This window comes from Ambystoma mexicanum, chromosome 10, assembly GCF_040938575.1.
Source record: "Ambystoma mexicanum isolate Mex_15411 chromosome 10, UKY_AmexF1_1, whole genome shotgun sequence".
NCBI classification, from domain to species: domain Eukaryota; kingdom Metazoa; phylum Chordata; class Amphibia; order Caudata; family Ambystomatidae; genus Ambystoma; species Ambystoma mexicanum.
This window is the reverse complement of record NC_090932.1, coordinates 98821137-98846474: the sequence shown is the minus strand read 5'-3', so window position 1 is coordinate 98846474 and position 25338 is coordinate 98821137. Positions and strand designations below refer to the sequence as shown.

The 25338-nt window shown below is 44.3% G+C and overlaps 1 protein-coding gene across 6 annotated transcripts in view; it reads left to right on the top strand.

Moving 5' to 3' along the window:
* Nucleotides 1–24939, top strand: part of LRCH3 (leucine rich repeats and calponin homology domain containing 3) — a 1351362-nt gene extending 1326423 nt beyond the window's left edge. For 5 of the 6 annotated variants that reach the window (XM_069617576.1, XM_069617577.1, XM_069617578.1 and 2 more), the window contains one exon: nt 14550–14681. Coding sequence is in view for 1 of the 6 variants with exons in the window: in XM_069617579.1 (XP_069473680.1) it covers nt 14550–14669 (120 nt within the window). In the remaining 5 variants the exon portion in view is untranslated. Of the gene's footprint in view, nt 1–14549 lie in introns of all 6 variants that reach the window. The other variant, XM_069617579.1, reaches the window with a different exon arrangement.
* Nucleotides 24940–25338: the final 399 nt, after the last annotated feature.

Genomic DNA, 25338 nt, shown 5'->3' with positions numbered 1-25338 from the left:
TCTCTACGGTCTTGAGTCACGAAACCCCAGTGGGAGGCAGACTATCTCAGCATCTGAAAGAATGGCAAGACATTACTTCGGATGCTTGGGCATTAGAACCCATAGCCCAAGGTTACACCTTGCCTTCATTCAGAGACCTCAGAACCATACAACGGGGAGCCATTCTTTGAGGGTTCCAGATCCGCTCCTTGTTCAGGAAATGTGTACCCTCCTAGAGAAAGGTACTACAGAGTCGGTACCTGTAACATAATGAAACAAAGGATGGTACTCCATATTTCCTAATCTTCAAGAAGGACTGAGAACTGAGACCCATCTTGGACTTGAGATACTTGAAAAAGTTCCTCCGGAAGGACGAGTTCAAGATGGTCACACTTTCTCAGATCCTTCAGCCCCTCCAACGCCAGGATTGGATGGTGTCATTGGACATTCGGGATGCTTATTTTCATGTGCAAATCCATCTCAAGCCCAGGAAGTACCTCAGGTTCGCAGTTGGCGGTTCTCATTATCAGTTTCGAGTTCTGCCATTCGGGCTGACCTCCACCCAAGGGTTTTCACCAGACTGATGGCGGTGTTGGCAGCGAGTCTCAGGAGAGGGGTGGATTCACGTCTACCCCTACCTGGACGATTGATCAGGGTGCGTTCTCCTGAACAAGTCCTGGATCATCTCAACGTCACCTGCCACTCTCTTCACAGACTGGGCTTCTCCCTCAATTACAAGAAGATCCATATCACACCATCTCAAAAGCTCCAGTTCATCGGGGCTGTACTGGATACATCCTTGGGAAACAGCTTGCCACCCGAGGTGAGGGCTCAAGACATTCTGCAGATGGTCTCCAAGTTTCAGAGTGCCCAGCGTCTCCCGGCCTTTGACTTCATGAGGTTGATCGGCCTCGTGGCATCCTGCATTTTTCTGGTGCCGGAGGCTCACCTGAGAATGAGATCCCTTCAATGGGCTGTCAGGACACAATGTTCTCAGTTCTTGGACAACATGTCAGACCTACTTTAAGTTCGACGCAGGGTTGCACAGGATCTTCTGTGGTGGGCCTGCAAGAACAATATTCTGAAGGGTGAACCTTTTTGGCAACCATAGCCAGAGATAACTGTAGTGACGGATGACTCACTCACATGGTGGGGAGCCCACGCCAATGATCGGACAATCAGTAGTCGTTGGTCTCCCATCGGAGTCCAAACTACACATCAATCTTTTGGATCTGAGGGCAATCAGACTTACGCCTAAGGCCTTTCTGCTCTCTGTACGGGGAAAGAATGTCCTGATAATGACGGACAACACAGTGGCCATGTACTACCTCGACAAGAGAGGGGGTGTTGGGGTCACTACCACTGTGCAGAGAGGCAATGCATATCTGGTACTGGGCAGTTCAAGATGGAATCTCCCTATCAGTAGTTCACCTAGCCGGAGAGGAGAACAGGGCGGACCCTTTGAGCAGGCAGAGCACAGTCGCCCACGAGTGGGTACTAGCTCAGGAAGTCCTTCAAGAGATATTCACCCTTTGGGGAACTCCTCAAGTGGATCTGTTGGCGACCAGTGTCAACCGGAAGTGTGAACTGCACTTCTCCAGGGAGTTTTCTCCAAGAGTAACTCTAGGAGACGTGTTTGTGGTAGAATGGGAGTTTCCTGTACGAATTTCTTCCATGTGATCAGGCGGTTGAGAGAGTTTGGGAAACTCATGATCCTAATTGGCCCGGATTGGGGCAAGAGGGCATGGTACCCAGACATTCTGGACATGTCGAGCTGACCTCCAATAAGTCTTCCATAAAGGGAGGACCTTCCCTCGCAAGAGGAAGGTCGGGTTCTCTCCAGAGGTCATAACTCGCAGCCTTCACGTATGGTTTCTGAGAGGCTGAGATACAAGGATTGGGACCTCACGTATGACGTGATGGAGATTTTGCTTTTGGCCAGAAAGCCAGCAACAGAGTTTTTGTATCGCTGCCGTTGGAACAAATTCTGCATCTGGTGCAGGCACAAGAATGTAGACCGTTTACTATGCAAAACAGCAGAGGTGTTATCCTTTTTACTGTACCTAGCCAATCTGGGGCTCCAGGTTGGAACAATTAAAGGCTGTTTGGCGGCTCTATCCATCTTTAAGCACTCGCCTGAAGAAACCTCATATCTAAAGATCCCACAGGTGATATAATTTCTGAAGGAACTCACCAATGTCTCCATCTACTTTTCAGGTTCCAGTTTGGGACCTTGATCTAGTCTTGTGTGCACCATTTGGACCTCTACATTCCTATCCGTTAAGGTTACTAACGTTCAAGACCATTTTGTTGGTAGCACTAACTTTAGCCCGTAGAGCAAGTGAGTTGCAGGCACTATCATCAAAACCACCCTTTACAGTATTCCACAACAACAAGGTCGTCCTGAGGGTTAAGCCTTCATTTTTGCCTAAGATCATTTCAGATTTTAATGTAGAACAAAAGATTGTTACCCACTTTATATCCTGAATCTCATCCTGGCAAGGAGGAAGAAGAGACGCTGCACAGATTAGATCCATTTAGAGCTCTAAGCTTCTACATGTCTAGATTGTCCAAAATTCGTCTGGATGATCAACTATTTATAGGTTATACAGGTCACAAACTGGGTCAGGCTGTAACAAAGCAGACCTTAACAAGATGGATCATTCTAGCGATGTCTGAATGCTACAGGCTGGCGGGCAAAGATGCTCCAGAAGGCTTGAGGGCCCATTCCACCAGCGGCATGGCTACCTCTTCGGCTCTGCAAAGAGGTGTTCCTATTAAAAACATTTGTATGGCAGCTACGTGGTCTACAATACACACGTTCATTAAGCATTACTGCCTTGATTCTTCCTGGAGTCAGGATGGAAGATTTGGTAAAGCTGTCCTCCATGCTGTTCATGGAAACCGTTGATACATTCTTGCCCCCTCCACCAGAACAAACACTGTTTTGGGAGTCTATCAAAGATGAGGAATACGTGAGAGAACACAATCCATTCGAAGAACAAGTTACTTACCCGTGGTAACATTCTTTTGACTGGATGTTCCTCCCACGTATTCCTCATCTACCTCCCAGCCTAGCCCGCAGTAGAATTTCCCATGCTATTACAGCTTTCGCTCCTTCAGAGCCTAGTACGGTCAAACCCATGTTGTTGCAGGTAGTTCTACTGAAAGAAAAAACAGAACTGAAGCCAACGGGCGCTGCTCGTGCTATATATACCTTTGATGACCTAATTCTCGAGACTGAAGCCCTCGAGGGACATCGAGTCGACATGCAACGATGCACAGCGCCCTCTGCCGAAAAGAATGTCATATCAAAGATGAGGAATCTGTGGAAGGAACATCCAGTCAAAAGAACGTTTCCAGGGCTAAGTAACTTGTTCTTCTAGTGGTAGGGGTGCTGTGCCCTTCTGAAGAGGCATCAAAACTGCTTTAATTTCCAACTTTACTGTACTTCACGAGTCTCATGTAGCGGGTAGGATTCAATTCTTCAATAGGACATGGAAGGAGATATCAGACAAATGGGTCTAGCAGAGCGCAGGCCATGAATTATGTCTGCTCTTCTTGACAGTATCCTTCCGAAAGCTCACACTTGGCCTCAGCTTCTCCTGAACTGCTCCTACTTCACAAGATTGCTTAGCTACTACTGAAGTGAGAGGTCGATCTTGTTCCAGCAGTGGAAGTTGGGAAAGATTGCTATTTCATTACGTCCGGTACCAAGAAGGCTGCAGGGCTCAGACCCATCCTAGCTCTGAGGCACCCTTAACATACTCGTCAGAATGGACCAATACAAGCTGGTCGCCATAGCACAAGTCCTCCAAGCACTGGAATTGTGTGATTGGCTTGTCGTTTAATTTCCAGGACTCCTACTTCCACGTCCCTCTCCAATCCAAACATCTGAAATACCTTTGTTTTACGGTGGGTAGCACTCACTACCAGTTTGTAATATTTCCATTTGGTGTCCCTTCAGCCCAAGAGTGTGTTCACAAACATGGTGGTGGTTGTGCTGGATGCCCACCTTAGTGGAAGAGGTACACTTCTTTCCATTCCTCAACGACAGACTCCTGCAAGCCAGTTCAGAAGAGCCTGGACAAAGGGGACCATGGAAAGTATCATTCACAAGTTAAGTTTTTCCATCAACCTGAAGAAATCCTGCCTGTCTGCCTCCAAACACTTGTAGTTTGTGGTGGCAGTCCTGGCACAATGCATTACTTTTCCTCCCCCAGAGAGAGTGGCAATTATTCAGACTACAGTAGTAGCACTCTTTGAACCAAATCTTGTACTCAACTGGAGCTTTCTGGAGGCTGCTAGGACTGATGACATTCCACTTTTTCATAGCCCCTTAAGAAATCTGTAGATGCAGTCGCTACACTGTGGTCCCAGTTCAATGGAGACAAGAGGATCAATATCCTGCTCTCCCCACCTTATTTTACTAACCCAATCTAATGCATTTGTATTCTTGGGGGGGGGGGGGGAGTGCCTTTATCACAGAAGTAGTCACTTGTTCTGTGTTGAGGTATGGTCTCTCCTTATTGCAGAGTTTTGACAGTGAGTTGATCATTTCTAGAATGTGTGTATCCTTCACCAGGAATCCGCTGTTTTCCTTATTTAAAATGCAATCCATACGTATATTTGAAGCTTCTCTTGCACACTGTTTTAGCTCAAACCATGACATATCGGAACACAACTCTCATTAATATTTCACAATACCTACCACTGTCGCACTAGAAGTAGATTACCAAATAGTGTGCCTTCTCTGTTTATCTTTCTACTCCGTCAGATAATATTTTTAAATACTGTCCTGGAAGATGTTTATAACCTATACCAGAGGCATTGCATGACTTTCTTAATACTATAACCCATAGGTATTTGACAAAGAATGCATATATGGCACGCAAGCTGGCCAAACTTTGTTTTTTTTTTTTGCTTTGCTGTGGAGAATGTGCGTTATGCACGCTAAATTAATTGAAATGTTATTTTTTAGATGCATTATAAACCTTAAAAGCACAATTGCAAATGCATTATTGGAGTAAGAAGCCCTCTATCTCTTATGTCCGGTTAGTGTGAAAGTGATGGGTATTCATCATTTCCCATTGTGTATAATGGAGGAGGGGTCTGCAACTATTAGCTCTCCAGATATTGTGGACTGCAGCTAATTCCCATCCTTGCCAGCATAGTCAATGGTGAAGAACCATGGGAGTTGTAGTCCACAACATTTGTATAGCCAGAGGTTGAAGACCCTTGTAATAGCGTGATTGAACTCTGGCACTTTGCCATATTAGATGCAAGATAATGTCCATTGGTCAAGCCTAGAGCACGTTTCTTTTCTGATAGACATGCTAACTTACTACATATAATCAACTGGGCACCAGGAAAGATTTGGAAAGTGATCACCAGCATTGGATGTTTTATGCCGAGTACTATCAACCTGCAATGAGGATCCTGGAGATGCGTATATGTTCCTCCAAGTCATCAGGATTAGATTTGCAACCATCATTCTGATGTTCTACATTTTAAGTATAGCAGTCTGTCTGTTTTTTCCAGCTATCGAGCAGTAGACTGAGAATGTGCCATCCATTTGAACATCGGTACGACCCCACCCACCTTCAAATGGGTGAATTAGTGATGTAAAGGCATGCAGAATATCAGTACCTAATGTCCCACAGTCTTTGGATAGATTGCCAGAAGGTATTTTGGGACGTTATCCTTCTTTCTTACAGCCAAGAGTTGTCAACAAGTTGAGCACTGCCAAGTCGATTATCATAGCTCACATGGGGCACATGCAGCTTCAGGATTCGGATCTACTCAGATTACATTGTTCGAATGTGTCTCCCATTCCCAGGCATCTGTTTTCTCTGAGGCAAGATCCATCCAAAAGTACTTGAATTTGGTTTCCCGATGCCTGAAATCCACATAAGATTGAATGCTGAAGAAAATCTTGTTCTTCCTTGTTGCATTAAATCTCCAGTAATATACCATTTCATACCTTAATGTTTAATCTTGGGGCTCTATGTAAGTATAAACCGTGCCATTTCTGTTTACCCATCAAAAGGTATCTGAAATAATTATGGGTAGGGGTATGGAGCCTCGCCTCTATAACATCATTACATTTTCTCTTTATAGCCTTCTAGGATCCTCACTTTGATCTGGAGACAATAACTCATAACATATAATACTATGAGTGTACAGTTACTGCTCCGTTTGACTGGCTCATTATTTGTTATTCGCACTCTGAGTACAACATACAATTCCTCAGCTAATCAGAATTGAGTCTTTCCAGGCAGTATTCCCCAGTATAGTCAATTTTCCTGGTGGCTCTCAGGGATTCCGTCACCACTCTGGTGCCTGCTGCCCAAACGCTTGCCTCCCCTCCGATACCTTTCTGTCTGATGGTCCGGCCCAGCCTCCACTCCTGCTACTGTGACGGCCTCCCTGCTCACCAGCAAGAAAGGCAGGGCTAGAATGGTCTAGCCATGAACGTCAGTGCCCATGATGGAATGATTTTATTTTTTTAAGTTGCCAACCTTACAGCATCATTGCCATTTCACCAGAGGGCAATTATGGAAGTTATATACTCTTAACTCTTCTATTGTGTAATTCCTTCACTCAAACCTATGAGTGGGGCTTCATGGTATGGACTGTATTGCCTTTCGGACTGAGCAGTACTGGCAAATTAACATTTTCAGCGCTTGGAAAATGATTATATGGTATTTGCATAGAGCTTGGATGCAGAAACTTTGATCCTGGCACTGTGGGAGGGAAAGACCATTACCAACTATTTCTCCTATACCAGCAAAGTGAACCCCTCTGGCACCAAAAACAGGGGAGTAAATGTTTTCCTATTTTCATGAACTAGTATATAGACCCCCCAGCTCAGAGGGAAGAAATCTGCCCCAACCTAACATGGAAAATTAACCTCTGGCCACCGGAAGATGAGAAAATAGACCATTATTCCCACTAATGCCCACCTGCACATACTGAAGCATTGACATTTTAGTATCAGCACTATGGAAGTAGATATGCCCCACCCCTAGCATTTGTCGGATTCAAATGAATCTCCTCTACGACTCTAGGAAGATATTACACCCCTCTCATCTTAAACTATTCATTAGCCCTTACTCTTAGGAGCTGCTCAAGCCCTTCCCTAACACCACCTGCTCCTGTTTGTGACACAACCGCCCAGGATAGTTAGAAACCATCCCTTCAATGTACATCTACACTGGATGATTAGTACCACCTCCAGTAAACTGGAAAGTGATCATTCCTTTATGCGTAATGCTAATAGGCAAATGTGTAGTGAGGGTTATATAAAGTTTCACACACAACCTTAAGTGCAGCCATATCCTTCCTATAAAAGATATTGGGCAATGCCCTGCAGCTCCATTTACCCTCATACAGTGTCTCACCCCTAAATTGGCACATAACTTCACAGCATGGTGCATTGAGGCTGAAGGGTACAAATTATTTTCCACATGCCGCTCACAAACTGCCAAAAATAAGGATGTTTCAACACGAGTTTGGTCAGGGGAAAAAGATGCACCTGTGCATTGCCTACTACTGTCCACTGATCTTTCCGACTGGGAGTCAATACTTGCTCTCCTTATACGCCAAAGCCTCGGCTCTGGGGGGGATTTAAATTGTGCATCTTTGAAAATAACCATTTCCTGCCCAAGGTAGGATCCGAAAAAGACCCAGAAAGCTTGTGACGACATTGATCTAGAACTTGTGTTGGCCCACCAAAAAGGATCACCCTCTCATATTTTGTCAAGTTTTTATGCAGGCCCTTAATTGTTGTTTATTTCTACCCTAACTACTTCTTTCTCTTCATCTCGTCCACACTACCTCGGCCTGCATAGAAACATGTCTTGGATTTGTATGTGATATGATCTATGCAAATATTACTATTTGTGAAGAAGTCCAAAGGCTGATCTGATGCTTATTTGGTGCTCTGGGAACAAGTAGAAAGGTCAAACACACTGTTGCCAATGAAGCCTCCATATTAGCTGCTGCTTTAGGTGGGCACAACAGTTTTTGGTCACTATGCACATAAATGTACCTTATAGGTGGCATGTAATTTGACATACTGTAATAATGATGCACTGTTTGTTCTTGACTGTATTTTACAGTTTGCAAAACACCTGTAACCTGAGTGCCTCAGTATTTCTCTTGAGCTTTAAAAACAATGCACTGGATGTTTAAGTTTAGAGCTGCAAATATATTACCACCAACTCAAGATGCCCTGTGCTTGCTGTGCAACTCTTTTTCCCCAAAGATAGCTAACTTGTTGGGTCCTTGGTCGCAGATACGTGGTACCACACCTGTTTGTCCTTCGGAATTTGATAACTACTAGTTTGTAAATAAATCCCCTAAAAAGTTAAAATCCAAACAGTGTTTGTCTTTCTGTATTTTATTTTTGTACATTTTATTACAATTTTCAAACAAGCTATAAGATCGCAACTTTTTCAAGTAGTGGTAATAACCTTTCATAATTTCTTCACTGAACAAAACATTGAAAGTAATACACACAAGCAAAAATACCAGACGATGAAAAGGAGAGGGGGCCACATGGAGGAGAGAACATATATATAACGAGAGCCTGATGGCGGTCATCATCTGCTCACTCGGTCGACAATCCATCTTGACTCAACGTGGTGATTGTTGACTCGGACGTGACCTCAACCGCAATACATATATTAAGGTATTTAAAAAGGTGATGTCATCGAACGCTCAAATTTCCTAGTCAACGAGCACCGCGGCACGACCCCCGCGAAGGGGGTCCTGTCTTCGGGAAACTGTAGATCATCCACCCCCACACCGTCAACCACTCGTACTCCAACGAAACATCACTTGTCTAGATCCTTGACGACCCCAAGACTCATCGTCCAAGACATCTTTGTTGACGACAATTCCGTTGACTGCCTCGTCCACAAAACCATCGGTGCCAGGTTTTGGCCCATCGACCACAGTCTTCATCTCTATGGTAATGGCGCTGCTTCCAGAGAAGCATGGTCTCAAGGCCTCTTTCAGCTCTGGCTGGGACTGCGTCACCGTCACAACCTACTCCAGTTGTGCCTGTCTTAGCCACCTCCCTGAGAGGTTCCTGCAGGGACAAGGAGTTACCACCACCACTCCTTATTCTGCCAAAGGCCCACTCCGATGCAGGCCACATCCCCTCTGATGCCTCCCTGGACATTGGCCCCTACTCCTGGGGTTCAGCCTTCCACCCTTTCCACACCCAGAAGAGGTACATTGTGGCGTTGCTCCCAACCAGCTCTGCGGCAAATACACCCAGCTCGCCCTACGAGTCCCCAGCCTCCTGCTCTGATTCTGATACCTCCAGCTCCGAGGGATGTCTTTTTGTACATTTTGATGACTCTCCACACAGATTCGGCAACGCCTTCCGCCTGGGGCTACTGGGGCTCCAGTGGTTCCCTGTGTGGCTCCTGTCACCAGTCTTCCAAGTCCTCCTCGGCCTCTTCTGGCGCCTCCTCTTCCAGTGCCTGCAGTCCTGTAGCGGCCACCTGCTCCGCAGACCCCTGTTGTGGTGGAGCCGGAACTGACTGGAACTGACACAGGCATGGATACCAACCCGGATATGGATGGTACTCAGGGAACGGATGCGTTTGAGGGCTACATCCCAGCCGACTGAGAGCCGCCGTACATGGATTTGCCGTTGGGAGACGGCCCTCCAGATGACATCAGGCCATGATCTCCCAGGCTGCTAAGCTCTTTAACCTGGTCCCGAAAGAGGAAAAGGAGGGATTCCTGTTACAATGCCAAGAATCCTCCAAAAACACTGGGGTTGCTGTCTCGCTACTAGACATCTGGGAAGACCAATTAGTGGTTATGAGGAATCCTTACTCTGCTCCTACTAAAAAGAGGCTGGAAAAGAAGTATAGGGTCCCAGCCACTGCTCATAAATGCCTCAGAGGCCATCCAATGCTACACTCTGTAGTCTCGGCTGCTGTGAGGAAGAGGTCTTCAAACCCATCGTCCTCTTGCTTTGTTTCGCTTGATCAAGAGGTAAAGAAACTGGATGCGACTGGCAAACCCATCGCTACCACTGCAGCATCTATGGTCAAGGCTGCCAATGGCCTAGCTATTCTCGCACGCCACGACAGGGAACTCTGGTACAAGTTGGCCCCATTCTCGATTTCCATAGCCATTTTTCATGTGTGTGATGTGGCATCCGACCATGCGATAACTATTGCTCGAGACATTGCTGGTTTCAGGCGAATGGGAAATGGGATCGCCCTACGCCGTAAAGGTTGGCTTAAGGCCACTAACTTCATGGATGTACAAGCTAGGGTTGTCGACATGCCTTTCGGCAGGGATAATCTGTTCAGTAAGGCATTGGACAAATCTCTCCTAACCATGCAAATGGACAGAGACTGCACGCTTTATGGGCTCACTTCAGCAGAGGAAGCAGTCCTTTTGCTCCCCAAGGGGGAAAGTCTCTCGAACATTGAAGGGTCCCCAGCCCGTCCGACCGCCAGTCCTCCCGCTCCACTATGCACGAAGCATATAGAGGCTGTTCCCAGGCCCACATGGGTGGGGGGGGGCAAGCAGCGTCGTCCCCAAGCTGCCAGGACACAGATGCTGAAGGAAGCCGGACCAGGTGCTGGACCCCACTTAAGCACCCCAGTTTGTTTAGTTTTATTCGTATTTATATAGCGCACAACAGCCCAAGGACATCGTGGCACTGTAGAGTGGGAGGCCGGCTATCACAAGTGGCGCAACATCTCTGTGGTCAAATGGGTGCTCAACATTATTGCACAAGGTCCCCCTCTGGAACTCCATAACAAATGCCCTCACATTTCTCCCATCCCAAGACAGGAGCAGCATGGTGCCAACTCCTCAAAGAAGTTCAGGCTATGCTGAAAAAAGAGGCCATTAAACCTGTTCCTCTGTGCCTCTGAGTATACTCCAGATACTTTCTAGTTCACAAGAAGTCAGGTGGGTGGAAACTGATCCTAGACTTAAGACGCCTCAACAAATTCCTGAAATCCCAAAAATTCAGGACGGTCGCTTTACAGCATGGGCTCAGTCAGCTGGAAGAGGGAGATTTCCTATCGACATTAGATCTGGAAGACTCATATTTCCACATTCCCATTAATCCAAAACATTGGAAATTCCTGAGGTTCATCGCCCAAATAAGACCAATCAAGCACTGTCCTTCGGCCTCAAATCAGCCCCAAGGGTTTTCGCCAAGTGCTTGGCCCCGGTGACAGCATTCCTTCGCCGGAAGGGAGAGTATGTCTACGCCTACTTGCACGATTGGCTGTCCTGGTCCCGTTCTCACGCCCGCGCGGCACGACGTACAGCAGAGACATTGCACACTCGAGCCTCTCTGGTATTCTCTAAACTATTTAAAGTCATGCATGGTGCCATCCCAAGACTCCCTGTTCCTGGGAGCCTGACTCAACACAGCATCAGGCCTGGCGACCTCATCAGAGGAAAGGATAAGAAACATCCTAGGGAAATTTCAAGGGATGTCATCGACCAGCGTTGCTACAGTCCATGTCCTCGTGCATCCATCTGGTCCTTAGTTGCAAAATGCAGCTGAGACCGATTCAGGGGTTCCTGGACACCAGGTGGAAGCAGATGTCTGGCTCATGGAACGATAGGATAGCCCTCAATCAAGCTTTCTGCCATGCCCTTTACTGGTGGTTCATTCTCCCTCACATCTCGCAGAGAGCTCCCTTCAGGACCCCTGCGCATCAGGAGATGGTCACAACCGATGCCCCACTGGAAGGTTGGGGTGGCCACACGTGCCAACTATATGCAGGAGGCCTATAGCTCCAGGAGGAGAAGGCGTTGCATATCAATGTACTAGAACTACGGGCAGTTTTCTCGGCTCTCAAGTCTAGCGAGTGGGGCCAGCCTCAGATCAACCTGTTTGCGACAGCTGCCAATACCAAGTGCTGGCGGTTTGCCATCAGGCAAACCGTCTGGGGGACGCCTTCTCATTCCTGTGGGAAGGCCTGTTCCTCTATGCATTCCCACCATTTCCGCTGCTGCAATATGTGATCAACACACTCAAACTATCCCGCTGCAAGATGATCCTCATTGCACCAGTGTGGCCCAGACAAATCCGGTACTCGGATCGTTCTTCACCTGTGAGTGGTTCCAGCCATCAAGCTGCCTCCTCTTCCAGAACTGCTATCCAGGGAAGGAGGGGTAATCATGCACCACAACCCAGCGTCCCCGAACCTGTCGGCCTGGCTCCTGTAGCCTTAGAATTTGGGCATTTCTTGCTGCTGTTGGAATGCAAGAAGATTCTAGCCACAACCATGGCGTTGTCTACACTTGCATGCTACAAACACAAGTGGAAGCACTTTACGGTGGTGCCAGTCACAGAAGATCTCTCCACAGCCCCGCAACTTCTGCCTTACCTGCTGTCGCTTGCAAAGGCCGGCCTTGAACACTCGTCCATCAAGGTGCACATAACCGCAATCTCCCGGGCTCTTGGCAAGCTCTGCCTGTGGTCTCTCAGGCTGGTGAAGGAGTTCCTCAAGGGCCTCTTTAGAACATTCCCCCCGGTGAAGGAGTTGAATGTGGTCCTGTCCAAACTAATGGGTGCTCCGTTTGAGCATATGCATCAGACATCTTTGATGTTCCTCTCGTGGAAGACTACCTTCTTAGTGGCGATCACCTCAGCCAGGTAAGCCTCCATATTTGTCTTTCCTCCAATCCAAGGTGTTTCTATGAAATGATCCGGCCAAAGGTCCCATCTGACTTTCATCTAAACAAACCTTTGGTCTTACCAGTCTCTTTTGCAAATCGTTCTGCGCCTGCTGAAAGGGCCTTGCACTCACTGGACAGGTCACGTGCCTTGAAATTCTATGTGGCACCCACTAAAGCTTTTCAAAAGACTTCTCACCTTTTCGTCAACTTTGGACCTGTGGGTCATGGGAAGGCCCTACCCAAGGCTTCCGTCTCCAGGTGACTCTCTTCCTGTATCATGCATTACCATCAATTGGTCAACAGACCATTGTCAGGCTGGCCGAGAGCCCATTCCACCAGAGCCATTGGTTTGACTACTGCATTCCTCTCTGGTGTTCCTCTGCTGGATATCTGCAGGGCTGCAACGTGGAGGTGCTGCTGTTTGGAGAGGGATTGCAGGGAGGAGTCTTGTGTCGGGCAAGCAGTGCTTCGCAACCTGTTCGCATAAGGGGAGTCTGTTCCAGGGGTAAGTGTATTACTTCTGTTGAACCTTGCCACCCCCCATGGTAGTGTAATTGCAATGCTGTGTAATTGTATTCATAGCATTTGAATCCATGCAAGACCCCATGCTGGAGAATGTACATGGTAATTAATGACGTGTAACTCTTGTTCTCCAGCATGGGGCTTAAGATGGATTCACATGCAAACTGCGATCCTTCCCCTCTCTGGCTCTTCTTGGTTCCTACTGCCACTTTTCGTGTGCAACCAAATCTGAAGCTAGCCACCAGGGCTGGGGCTAAAGAGGACCTATGTCATTGGCTGGGGCAGTATGACCCAAAACGACAGTAATAGGCAATTTAAGCAACAAGCAGTTTTTAGCATAAAGCTATACTGCTTTATATTACCTAGCATTCCCAGCCTGATTACGGGGAATATTCATACCTTTTGAATCCATGTAAGACCCGTGCTGGAGAATTAGAGTTATAGGTAAAAACCCTGTGCCTTCCCCGACGCCCTTCATCCAGATGAGTCTCGCAACTTTTCTGCACTCTCGCCTGCCTCCCTTATTTCACGCACTAAGTCCCTGCATTTCGACTCCTGGTCTTATAAAGCTCTCTCCTCCTGTTCCTGCACTCAAGCCCTCTCTGATCTTATCCATTCTGAACATTTCTTCCCAGCAGTAAACCCTGCCTCTAGCTTCCTCTGCCTTCCTGCCTTTCACATCCCTCACTCCTACTCTCAACACCCCTCCTATTATCCCACCAAAATTATCTTGAAACACTTACTTCTACACAAACCACCATATTGGTTCCACCAGGGGTATTATTGTCAAGTTTCGAACTACTAGCCATTTCTCAAGTTCTAAATATTGCACAAAAATGTCTGATGGAGTATTATGATGCTGTGTAGATGCACACACTCACTTGTCAAGGGTTCTTTTGTATTTCCCTACTCGCACATATGTACTTTGCTGCTTGCGATGCTGTTTTGTGCCTCTTTACCATCAGTAATGATGTTGAGGAAAACTACTATTATGCCCATGTTTAGTTGTATAATGTACACAGTGGACACCCCTCCACGGATACATTCCACCTCCACGGATACATTCCTCCATGTAGGCTAATGATTTTCACCTTGGGGAAGGTCTGTGCTGCTGCTCATTCATTTTCTGACATAGACGTCCACTATCGTCTGTCTTTCAAGCATGTCCCCAATCCTAACCTTGTGTGTCTTCCACTCTTTCATTGACTTTTATTTTGAATGAACGCATACTGTGCCCTTTATACCCTGTATCTCATTTGTTCAATTTCAGTTTGCTTTTAAGTTCTGTTTCTCATCCTTCATTATTTCTTTTGTCTTGTCAACATTTTTTCTTTTGTCCTTTTCCAAATCCTCACCCTTTTCAGGAGCGACTGTGTCTGCCTCTGCACATCTTAGAAGAGAAGGGACTGGCCCAGGTGGCAGGGACTGTGAAAGTGCTGCTCGAACTAGCCCCACCAAAGCACCAACACTTGGCCACGGTGTGAAGGATTGCCTCTGGTAGTGCAGCAGGATCGTACCAAAGACAGTGAAGTCCTTCCTGCAGTATCTTCAATGCCAGAACGTGAAAAACCAGCACCGGGCAGTTCCAGCCCGCTGTCAGAACGATGTCACGGTTTCCGAGGATCTCAATGGGAAGATCTTTTAATTTCTCCTTTTTTTTTTCTTGGAGAAGGCCCAGTTTCCATTTAATGGTTGTGGGAATGATGGTAAATTGAAGGCATCATTAGGACTTGCCTTTCATGAACACCAACCAAATATGGGTGGAGGGTAACATTTCTGAACCCTGTTGCTCCTGCAACGTTACAGAAACCTCCAAAACCAGAAGCTGGGTATTGTGTAAGAACAGGGCCATTGGCCTTTGTTTTGGACAAGACTATGAACCTTTGGTATGACAAAAGGGGTATGTGCCCTTTGAGCAGAGAGGCATTTAGATATCCCTTCCTTCCTAAAGGGAGCTTAGTTCGACTCCATAAATTGTGTGCACTTGACTGCTGCGATCATATCTTAGATGAATGCAGTCCTAGGGGAGTGGTTGAGTTGTGTGCATCATGGTTACCAACAAACTCACAGCAGGAGTTTTCCATTCTCAAATGTCATGGGCCACAGCCTTTTTGTAGATAGGTAACATATTGGAAGAGTTCAAGAACAGGTTCACACCCTCCTGAAACAGTGGAACACTTCTAACCCAGTAACTCGTCCTGTTGCTTAGCCCACCCCCCATGCCCCTCCATATGAATAGCTCTGGTATATGATGTCTGCTAGTAATGTCCTCTGTCACAGATGAAAACTGAGTGACAGTCTAAACAAAGTGGTGATAATTGGTGTCTAACCTGGCAGTGGCATACATTGTCACTCAGGACCCTCTTTTCAGTAAGGCAATGAGTTTGGAGGCATGGAGAGGAGGCAGTTTTGTAATTTCCTAGAGATTTGAGAGTTTACTGACATTAAAATTGATGGGGTAAATGTTTCTATCGTGGGTTCAGCTTAAAATTAACCGGTTTCTCATTAGTTGCTCAGTCCTCCAGACAACCTTCAACTGAACAGTTTTAAAAGCCTAGTTTTATTTATTTATGTTTTTATGTTTTCCTTAGCTGCAATGACTGCATGAAAAGAAGGGTGATTTTTGTATTCTTGAAAGATTATTGATTGATGCTAGGCTTGTGCAAAGCTGAAATGTGCTGTGCATCAGTGACAATCGTGTACTGCCGCTGTGGGCTGCCAAAACTATTTACTGCAGAGCTTCAGCCACACCAATCATGTTTGTTTGCACATTGTAAGGATTCTGGGCCAGATTTCAAAGAGTCTAGTGCATACATCAAGGCAAATCTATTTTTGTATCTTCTGCCTTTGTTTTCTTGGATGGTTTCTACTCCTTGCATGCTCTAGAGCACTTTCAAAAGACGTTCTCCCGTGAGAGATGTGGTTTCACATGCTATCTATTTGATGCCGCATGTTTTTCAGTGATGCCTGCACTTTAAAATATTTTAGACGATCCCTCAACTGGCCTCCATTTGCATCCTTATTCAGAGAGCATTAATATTAGTTCAGAGATTAGGTTGTGAGTAATATCTAAAGCATATGTAAGACACATTTTTAAAGTTATTGGAGCAAGACAGGGGGGCACTTACATGGTCCTTAGTATGTCAAGGTATCAGACAGTCAGCATTTCATTGAATGAATTGAAGAGCGAAATTCTGCGGTATCTAGTCATAGCATCGAATGCCAAAGCTTCGAATGCCTTAAATCTTTAAAAAAGCATCTAATGTAGTTTTTTTTAAGGTAAAGGGTTTATTTTAATTGTATTGGGTTTTTAAAGGTTACAAAGGGGGGTTGGGGAGGGACCCCCATTAAAAAAAGAGAAAAAATGCATTCAATGCTTTTTTTTCGACACTTTTTTGTAGATGCTAAGGCATTCGATGCTATGCTTCTAAACCAAATTCTGCTGCTATTTCAGGAATGGTTTCACTCAAACGTGGTTAAAAACAGATTATGTTCTAGGACCCATCATCAAATGTTTATCAGCACATATACATGTACTTTGAGTGTTATACAGAGATTAAATGTAATACTGACCGTAACCTCTTTCTAAAAGAAACAAACCTAATTGTACACGTATAGCATTTGTGACACCAGAAGCAGGCAGGAATGGTCGGTATTATATATATATATATATATAAAAAAAAAATGAGGAGAAATACTCTTGATGTTGCAAATGAGAAAACAGTTGGACCTTACTCTTTCCTAATTTAACAGAGAGGCTTAGCAAAGTCATTCCGCGGAAGGGGTAGTGGGGGGCTGACTAATGTCTACATCACTTCTCTGTTGTACACGGGGCATCAAAGCAAACCCTCAGCACCATGAGACTCAAAAAATACAGAAGGGATATTTACAACTCTCACACTTAGAGTTGCTGTAGAGAGTTACGCTGGAAAATCACATGCTGGGAACAACTGAGAGGAGAGGTTTATGCAAAGAATAGAAACAGCAGATGCAAGCATTCTATGTAGGCACATGAACTGTTGAAAGCAAAAGTAGTGTACCTGGAGAAAGGAGGAAGAGCAAAAACTGAAGGTAGGCCTGCGGGTAGCCTGGCAATGATGAGGCACAAGGATGACCTGAACGTGGAGACAGGAAATGCTAGTATAATAGCCACTCCTGAAGACAGCAAGTTGCCACTTGTGTATAACTCATTGGCAGACTCATTGGGATTGGAGGAGATGAGTGATCTGAATGGAGTAGAGCATGTCAACCAATCAAGAATGGAGAAGCCTGCCCAATAGAAAGAGGTCAGATGATGAATCCACAACTGGCAAATGGGGAAAATGCAAACTAGGACAGCAGGGTCTGTTGAAAACAGCAGGGCAAGGCCAGCCAATCAGAGACTTCCACAAATAGAGGGACTGCAGTAAACAAATTGCAATACCAATGCTCTCGAGTTTCCCCATGCCATGTGTGAGGCCATCCAATGCGGTTCTTTCCTTTTCAGTTCCTGGACTTGTAGTTTCTTCTTTTACATTTTAAGTACAGGAAACAAGTCCCGGAATTCCAATAGGAAAGCAAACTAGATTTCCTTCTCGTGCATTGCCAATAGGAAACTTGAGAGCTCTGCAATTTGAGAAACAATTCCCACCTGAAGCCAGTAGACCACTCAAACCGCCCACAATGTGCAAATACAGATTTTTCTTAAGACTGCGTCCCAAGTAAGATTTACTTCAACCTTCTCCTAATCGATGCTGTGCATCTGGCAAGGGGCATCTCTTTTGGTTTGCCACAGGCTGCTGAGAAGTTCTTTTGAAGTGTGCTGTACCCCTACATAGCTTTGAAGCATTATGTATAAAACATAATTACCACCTCGCTTCCTTCGAACAGAAACCTGGTAACAATTAGTTGAATACAGTTCTCTGTAGTTTCACGCCAATGGAGTCTAAAACCTGAGTAGTTTGTGATCATTAAGCTTATGTAGCCTTTGTCCGTACAGCCTTAAGTCTGTGAAAATGTTTCCTTCAAAAGCTATGAACATGCAGCCTGCATTGCTTGTGAACATAGTCTGCACACTTTGTAGACATAAAACCTGTTAACACACTCCTTGAAAGTATCTGAACAAACAGCTTTGTGTGTATACATTCTACACTGCCTGGTACACAATCCATGCAACTTGATATGTGTCCATGTTGCACAGTTTCTATGATGGCATTTGCTTAGTTTAAAGAAATGGTTTTGCAGCATTGATCTGGTATACAATGCCATGATTTGCATTATGCTGCATCCAGTGTATAGGACCATCCTTGCTGTAGAAAAATAAAAGTAGCCTTCTGGTATGTCTTTGAGACCATTTTCATCATTATATTGACGAGACCACCACCCTCCTGATTCAGTCCACAATTCCATTTGCTTCAAGTAAGGACTTGGCTTTGTAGCTTCAAGCTATTAATTAAAAACATTTTTAAATACTGTTCGAGCTGGACACGAAATAAGTGCGATGCCAAAGTCTACATTTGCCTCGTTGTCAAACATCTGTTGCATCCAGAGACCATCTTCTTGACTACTGTGTAGAAGGTTCACTTCTGCTTCTGTCCAGGATGTCCTCATATGCTATGTGGAAACTGGCAGCTGCAGTTTGTCTACAAGGGCTTGTACAGTCTAATGACCAGATTTCCAAGACAAATATTTGAACTATGTCGAACTAAAACATGTTAACTGAGAACCATCTAGATAGGAGGCTTTATGGCAGTTGACTCCAGGAAGAGATGGTTGACGAAGTGGACAGCCAATGTAGGCATAAGATTATTCACACCATGATGAATACGCTTCGAAAGTCTGCCAGTTTGTGAATCCTAATAATAAGACAGGGTGTTTAAAACCACTGTTCACAAAACTGCAAAGACCTTACCTGATATGATCATCTTCTCCAAGCACTGTGTCACTATCCCTAACACAATTGCACAATTCTTTGCTGTTGGCTCTGAAAGAAGTGTTTAATCAGTCTACCCAATTAGCTTTCAGATTAATCACATTTTAACCCAGTTGGCACCAAGGTCTAGTTTGAAGGATCATAGAGAGCACACAGAAAACATTCCTATGCCGATATCTTGCTGCAGACAACCCCAAAAGTGGCACTCTGATATTTAGTTGCTGTTACAATTTACAGTGGAACAAGACATTCTTAAATTATACCTGTTCTGTGATGATTTCTCAAGCTATTGCTTATCATAGGGGTCATCTGTGTCACCTAGCAAGGGATACGTGCAGATTTGGATAAGATGATGTATACAGTCATGTTATTGGACTTTATAGACTCCTCATTAGAAGTGGTAAGCCATGCCATTCTTTGCGGTGACTTAGGGATGCAGTCGTCATATAAAACATTATTTACATGGCCGATGCCACCCAAGGATATGGTCCAATTAAACTTACTGATTTAGAGTGCGGCCATCGTATATCATTGGAGAAGCTACCCATACTGAGGAGTGTTCTGTTGGGAACCCCTAAACCCATGACAGACAGCAAGTAGATCGCTGGGGTTTCATGGAGTTTTGTATCCCTAATGTAATGAGAGCTTTTCCTCATGCCAGATAAACTTTGGCCAGGGATGACATGAAGACAAATGTAGACCCACACCATATCTATGCTAAATATGTTGGAGACCCTCACATAGCACACTGCTGCAAGGCGTTGGTGGGTTAACGCTGACTCCAAGGCACTTTGTGATGGCTTAATTCACTGCTGCTTCCTTAGTGCGGGCGAGCAGAGACGGGGATTCCTGCAAGTACTAGATTTCCAGTGAGCCTCGGTCGCTTAACTCTAATTTCTAATTGCATTCATACCGTACCACCGGCATACCAACCTGCATCAAGGCGCATACACAGGAGAATAATTACAATAAAAATGAGCAAAAAATTGGTTTCCAAGGATTTGAGAGGTGGTATACTTGTTCATCTGATGGAAGCTGGTTCCATAGATAATGACCTGATCCCCCACAGGATTTCAGCTTTGATTTAGGTGGAAAAAGTAAATCCTTGTGAGCAGAATAGGGTTTGAGAGGGATAATACAGATGGGTCTTTTGAGATGAGTAACTTGGCGCTGAGTTGTGAAGACATTTAAAAACCAGACAACACCTTGAAATAGATTCTGCAACGGACAGGAAGCCAATGAACAGACAAACATATGTAACCCAATCAAATCTATTTAAGTTGAAGATCAAACAAATTGGTGTTTTGCACCTTTTGAAGGCAGAAGAGGTTGGGCTTCAATAATGGGCAGATTTAAAGATGTGTGATAGTCCAATTTACAATTAATAAAAGCACCCACATGAGGTAGTGCTTTTTATCAATATAGAGGCCATTTTTTCTTGAGTGCAAAGTTCAATAAATGCTGCCTTCATGGCTTCCTTAATCTGAAGGTTCAAATAAAAGGCTGGTTTCAGCCCAAAAAGGAGGGGGTGGAAAAAGATGGCGTATGGAGAGGTGCACGTCAAGGCCACAGTCAGTTTCTTTATGGAAAAACCTTTGTTTTGGCAGGTTCCAACTGGAGGCTATTCTTTAGCATCTAGAGTTCCAACTCAGCCAAACCACTTCATAGACTGCTGAAATCAAATTTGGGTGAACAGTAGTCACACACACCGGTGTGTCATCATCATAGGAGTGAAACAACAATCCAAATTTGGTGCAACTATCAAGTAGTAGCCGAATATAAATATTAAATGGGGAGTGCAGGGACCCTGCAGTACTCCAATTAACTTTCACCCACTTTAACCTAGCAGTTAAGAACGTGCTGAACCATCAAAGTGCCTGATCTGACACACTAATCAAGGTGTCAAGTCACAACAGTAAGATCTCATAACCTACAGGGTCAAAGGCTGCCAAGAGATATAACATAATAATGTTGATTTCCAGCATCAGCAGCGACCAGGATATCATCGCGGACAGTAATGTTTGGGGCGAAAACCAGACTGGAAAAGAGGAAGTATTCAATATGTTTCCATAAACTGTTGAGGTTGTGCAGTCGCCATTTGTTCAGGAATTTAAGACTGCCATTGGAACCCACAATCAGGTGATACTTGATCGAGGTGAAAGGATCAAATGATACCTTTTTAAAGACTGGAGAAACACACAACTTAAAGGAGTCTGGAACCATCGCCTCAAATCTAGATTTATTCATAAGAGTTGCGGTATGGTTAACAATAGCACATTCAAAGGCTATGGCAGCCAAGCCTGGCAATGTATCCATGATTTGGTTTGCTGGAAGATGATTCATATTAAAGGAGCAGTACAACAAAACAAACTGATGGACCAGGAGGAATGTCGGGATACTGAGGTGAGAAAGTGGAATTAGAAGAACTGATGTTTAAGAGTCTACCTGCAACTTTGACTTAATTTAGGATTTTGTTGCAGAAAAATAGAGCAGCTTGTTAGAGAGTGACTCCTGGTGAGGCAACTTTAACAGAAACCGCTAGAGTTAAGCCAGCCAGGCTCACCAGAAATCCAGTTCCTGTCTCTGCCCCACATGCACCAAGGAAGCAGCAGCAAACTAAGATTTCAAAAAGCATGCTTTAAGCACAAAACACCTGTCTGCTTCACCTGGTCTTTTGTGATAGGACCCACACCAATAAACGCTGTACTAGTGGATAGGGGCCTGGAAATACTCAATATGACCAGCACATCATAAATAGAACTATTGTAACTGGCACACAAATATCCTCTACTAGATGTACTTTTGTGTCTTACTTGCAACACTGTTTGTAGTTTGATCTCTGTTATAAGTTCATGGGCGACAGTCTTATTCACTCAGAGAAATGAGTTAAAGGTTGATGTTTACCAACATGAGGGAAACTTCAGTGTTTCTTTTGTGGGTGAAGATGTCTGATACAAATGCACCCTTCAAGTCTGCCTTAATCAGGCTTGTTTGTTCACCAAACCTTTCAAGGTTGATTTCTGATCCACCCACTGGATTTCAGGATTTTGCAAAGCATGCAACTCTTAAACATATATCACTCAAACTGAAGGTGCCAAACCACTGTCATAGGCAAGTCATTTTTCCATGTGGTGTTTTCTTGTCCTCCTCAAACTCTGGTTACTCCTTCTATGCAGTCAAGCAACATCCTGATGAAATGTTGTAGCTTAAGATGTAGATAGATGCCCCTTAACTATTGTATCTTCAGGGGCTCTGCCCTTTATCATGCTGCATACCAACATTTGAACTAAACCACTTAGTTTAAAGAAGGAATTACGAACACACGTTTTCAAGCAGCGTGCCTCGACCTTTGAAGCCATGGATGGCCTACAGGCAATTATGGTGTTGGTGTTACATCATAGAAGAATCCTTCATCATTTATTATCATTTATTGGGGGAAAAGTTGTTAGTTTGGCTAAAATGAAGTGAATTTTGCTTTTGGAATTTTCCAAATAATTGTAAGTTTGTCTGCTTTGTTTTCGATTTTTCATTATTAGGAAAAGCAGATTTCTTAATTGGGGGGCGGGGGGGGTCAATCAGTTGACACATCATTATCCCACACTACAATGTATCAATCATTGTATATCTTCAGTGTATGCAGAAAGGTTCTTGAAATCAATTTATTTTAAAATATGAATTTTAGCCAGCATTAAACAACTGCTTTAAAGATTGTTTTTAAGACAGGCTTGTACTGCTGGGCAGGGGTGTTGCTAGGGGGGGGATAAGGGGGCTACGCCCCTGATCTTTTGGTTGTAGCCCCGGATAGAATCTCAGGAGCTACCGCCAAATGACTACCTAGCCCCCAGTCCCAACAGTTCCGACATCAGCTTAGCCCCGGGTCTTTTGCAGACCTAGCAACTCCCCTGCTGCTGGGAGAAGTTAGAGCTCCCTTCTAAGCATGAATCATATCTGTTTATGCCAGAAAATGTGAAATACCATGCACTTTGTTAATGGACACCCTTTCACCCTTTATGCAGTTTTTTCTAAGACTCCTCTGTAGTGCTTGTTTGGCAACCTTTATATCTGTGTGCGTTGTGAGCGACATCGCCATAGTTGTGGCCTAGCACTTGGCCTCATGGAATTAGAAATATAACAGCTTTGCAAAAATCCTGACCAGACAACATGGTTTTGCTTGAGAATTTAGGAGAATGGGCTTCAACAGACATTTAACCTGAGACATGTACAGAAATGTACACATGCCTGTGTATCCGATTTTCTTGGGGTTGTTGCAGCCCTTTTGGTTTCAGGGGAGATTAACGCCACAAAGGACTTGAAGCTGTGCTGTTGTGCGATTCATTTAATCTGCTAATTGACTGTTTGTGTTCGATCGCACTTCTTAGTAAATGTTTTTGCTTGAGAATCTGGTCTTGAAGCCCATCTGTGTTCTCCTGCTTCAGGATTGCTTGCCTATGATGACACATTCACTTCTGCAGGAGGAGACTGTAATGTCTGTGTGTACAATTCTTCACCTGAATGCAAGTTACTTTTAAGACAAGTCACTTTTCTTAAAATCAGGTGAATTTCCAGTGCTGGACACTCGTTAGCACACTTTGAATTGGAACTTGCGCATCTTGCTTTAAAGTTAAGAATTGAACCAAAAGTGACCAATCATTTTGGATGTGTTTGTAGTCCTAGTTAATACGGAAAATAAATTCCCCCAAAAGGGCAAAGACTACAGAGGTTGATGCCTTAACTATAGCAGTATTGCTTAAGAATAGTTCTGGAGCAAGAGCAGCACTTTAAAAGTGTAGTATGGGGGGTTTAGTGCACTTTGTATAATGGCTCTTCCTAGTCTTCAATTTGGCACTTTTTGTTCTGCAAGACCAGGAATCCACACTTTTCCTGCATTTTTTTCAAAACATTACTTCTAAGCTGGAGGGTTTTTGATCAGTTTTTGCAATTAAGTCTTGATGATCAAAAAAGTCTGAGGGACTCAAAAACAGCTCAACAAATATAGTAGGATGAGTTATGAAATGTAACTATAGATCTGTTTTTAAACAATATCCAACATAGAAAAACGTGACCAGAGAAGTAAGCACACGCAAAGCTCCTCCTACATGGCATGTAAACATGCATCCATTTTTTCACTGCAGTGCTATCCACAGCATAAACCTGTAATTTCTTTACAAAATGGGTAATGTCAGGAAGTTTTTCTTACACATTTTCAATATTTATTGTAGTTTATTAATAAAAAAAACTTTGAAATGCAATTACTGATTTTCTAAAGAAATTGGTTCGTCCCTGACCAATGTTTCACTTCGGTCAAAGGGGTATTTGTGGGCCAGGGTGGCTGCCAGGTTTGTGTGGTTGAAGGCTTGTTTCCAAAAGGGTTTGCTATTTTAGGCATCTTTCAATTTTTACGGTCATTGCTTTAGTGAAATTGTTTGTCCCACTTACCCGGGTGATGGTGAAACAGGGCCATAACAGGGTGTTATCTTGTAATTTAAACATTTTAAAGGTTTTTGTTAAACTAGGCGGACTGGAGCAAAAAATTATTTGGAGCCTTTGACATTGCATTTGTACAAATAGTGTATTAAAGGTGTTTTATGAAATAGTCTGATATGGTTGTAACTAAAAGAATAAATCCTGTAATTAAGTGTTTTTTAATGCACCACCCTATATTTGTATGTCTGTAAATACATTCCATAATTTTTAAGATTGTTTAAAAATATAAATATGTCAATATACAGAATCTGATAGTTCTTTTTTTAAGTTGCCTGAATATTGCGGTTCATGTAAATTTCTCCAGCATGTTGAAAGAAATTCGTAATTTGAAATAAAGACCATAGTTTTAAGACTGAAAACGGATATTCTTGTTTGTGGTTCAGAAAAAGGGTGTGTACTGTGAGAAATTATAACCTCTTAAGGCAGTGCCCCTGTGCCATGAATTGTGATCACCGCTTTCCCAGGGTTGTTGTAAGGGTGTTATCAACTTTCTCACAGGTTGAGCGCTCTCAATTGGCCTAGGTGGCTTTGGACTTCCCATGCTGCAATCCCTGGCAGGGTTGACTCAGCCCTTAACCCTTCCAGGGTCGATAAATTGAGTACCATTAAGTTGGGTAATTATACCAGCTGTTATCACAGACCTTGCAAGTGTGAAGAATCTAGAATGAACTGCTATACACAAATCTATAATCTCCTATTAGGAAGTATATGGGGAAGTAAAGTAGCATACTTTGTCACCAGGCGTTATTTGTACCAGA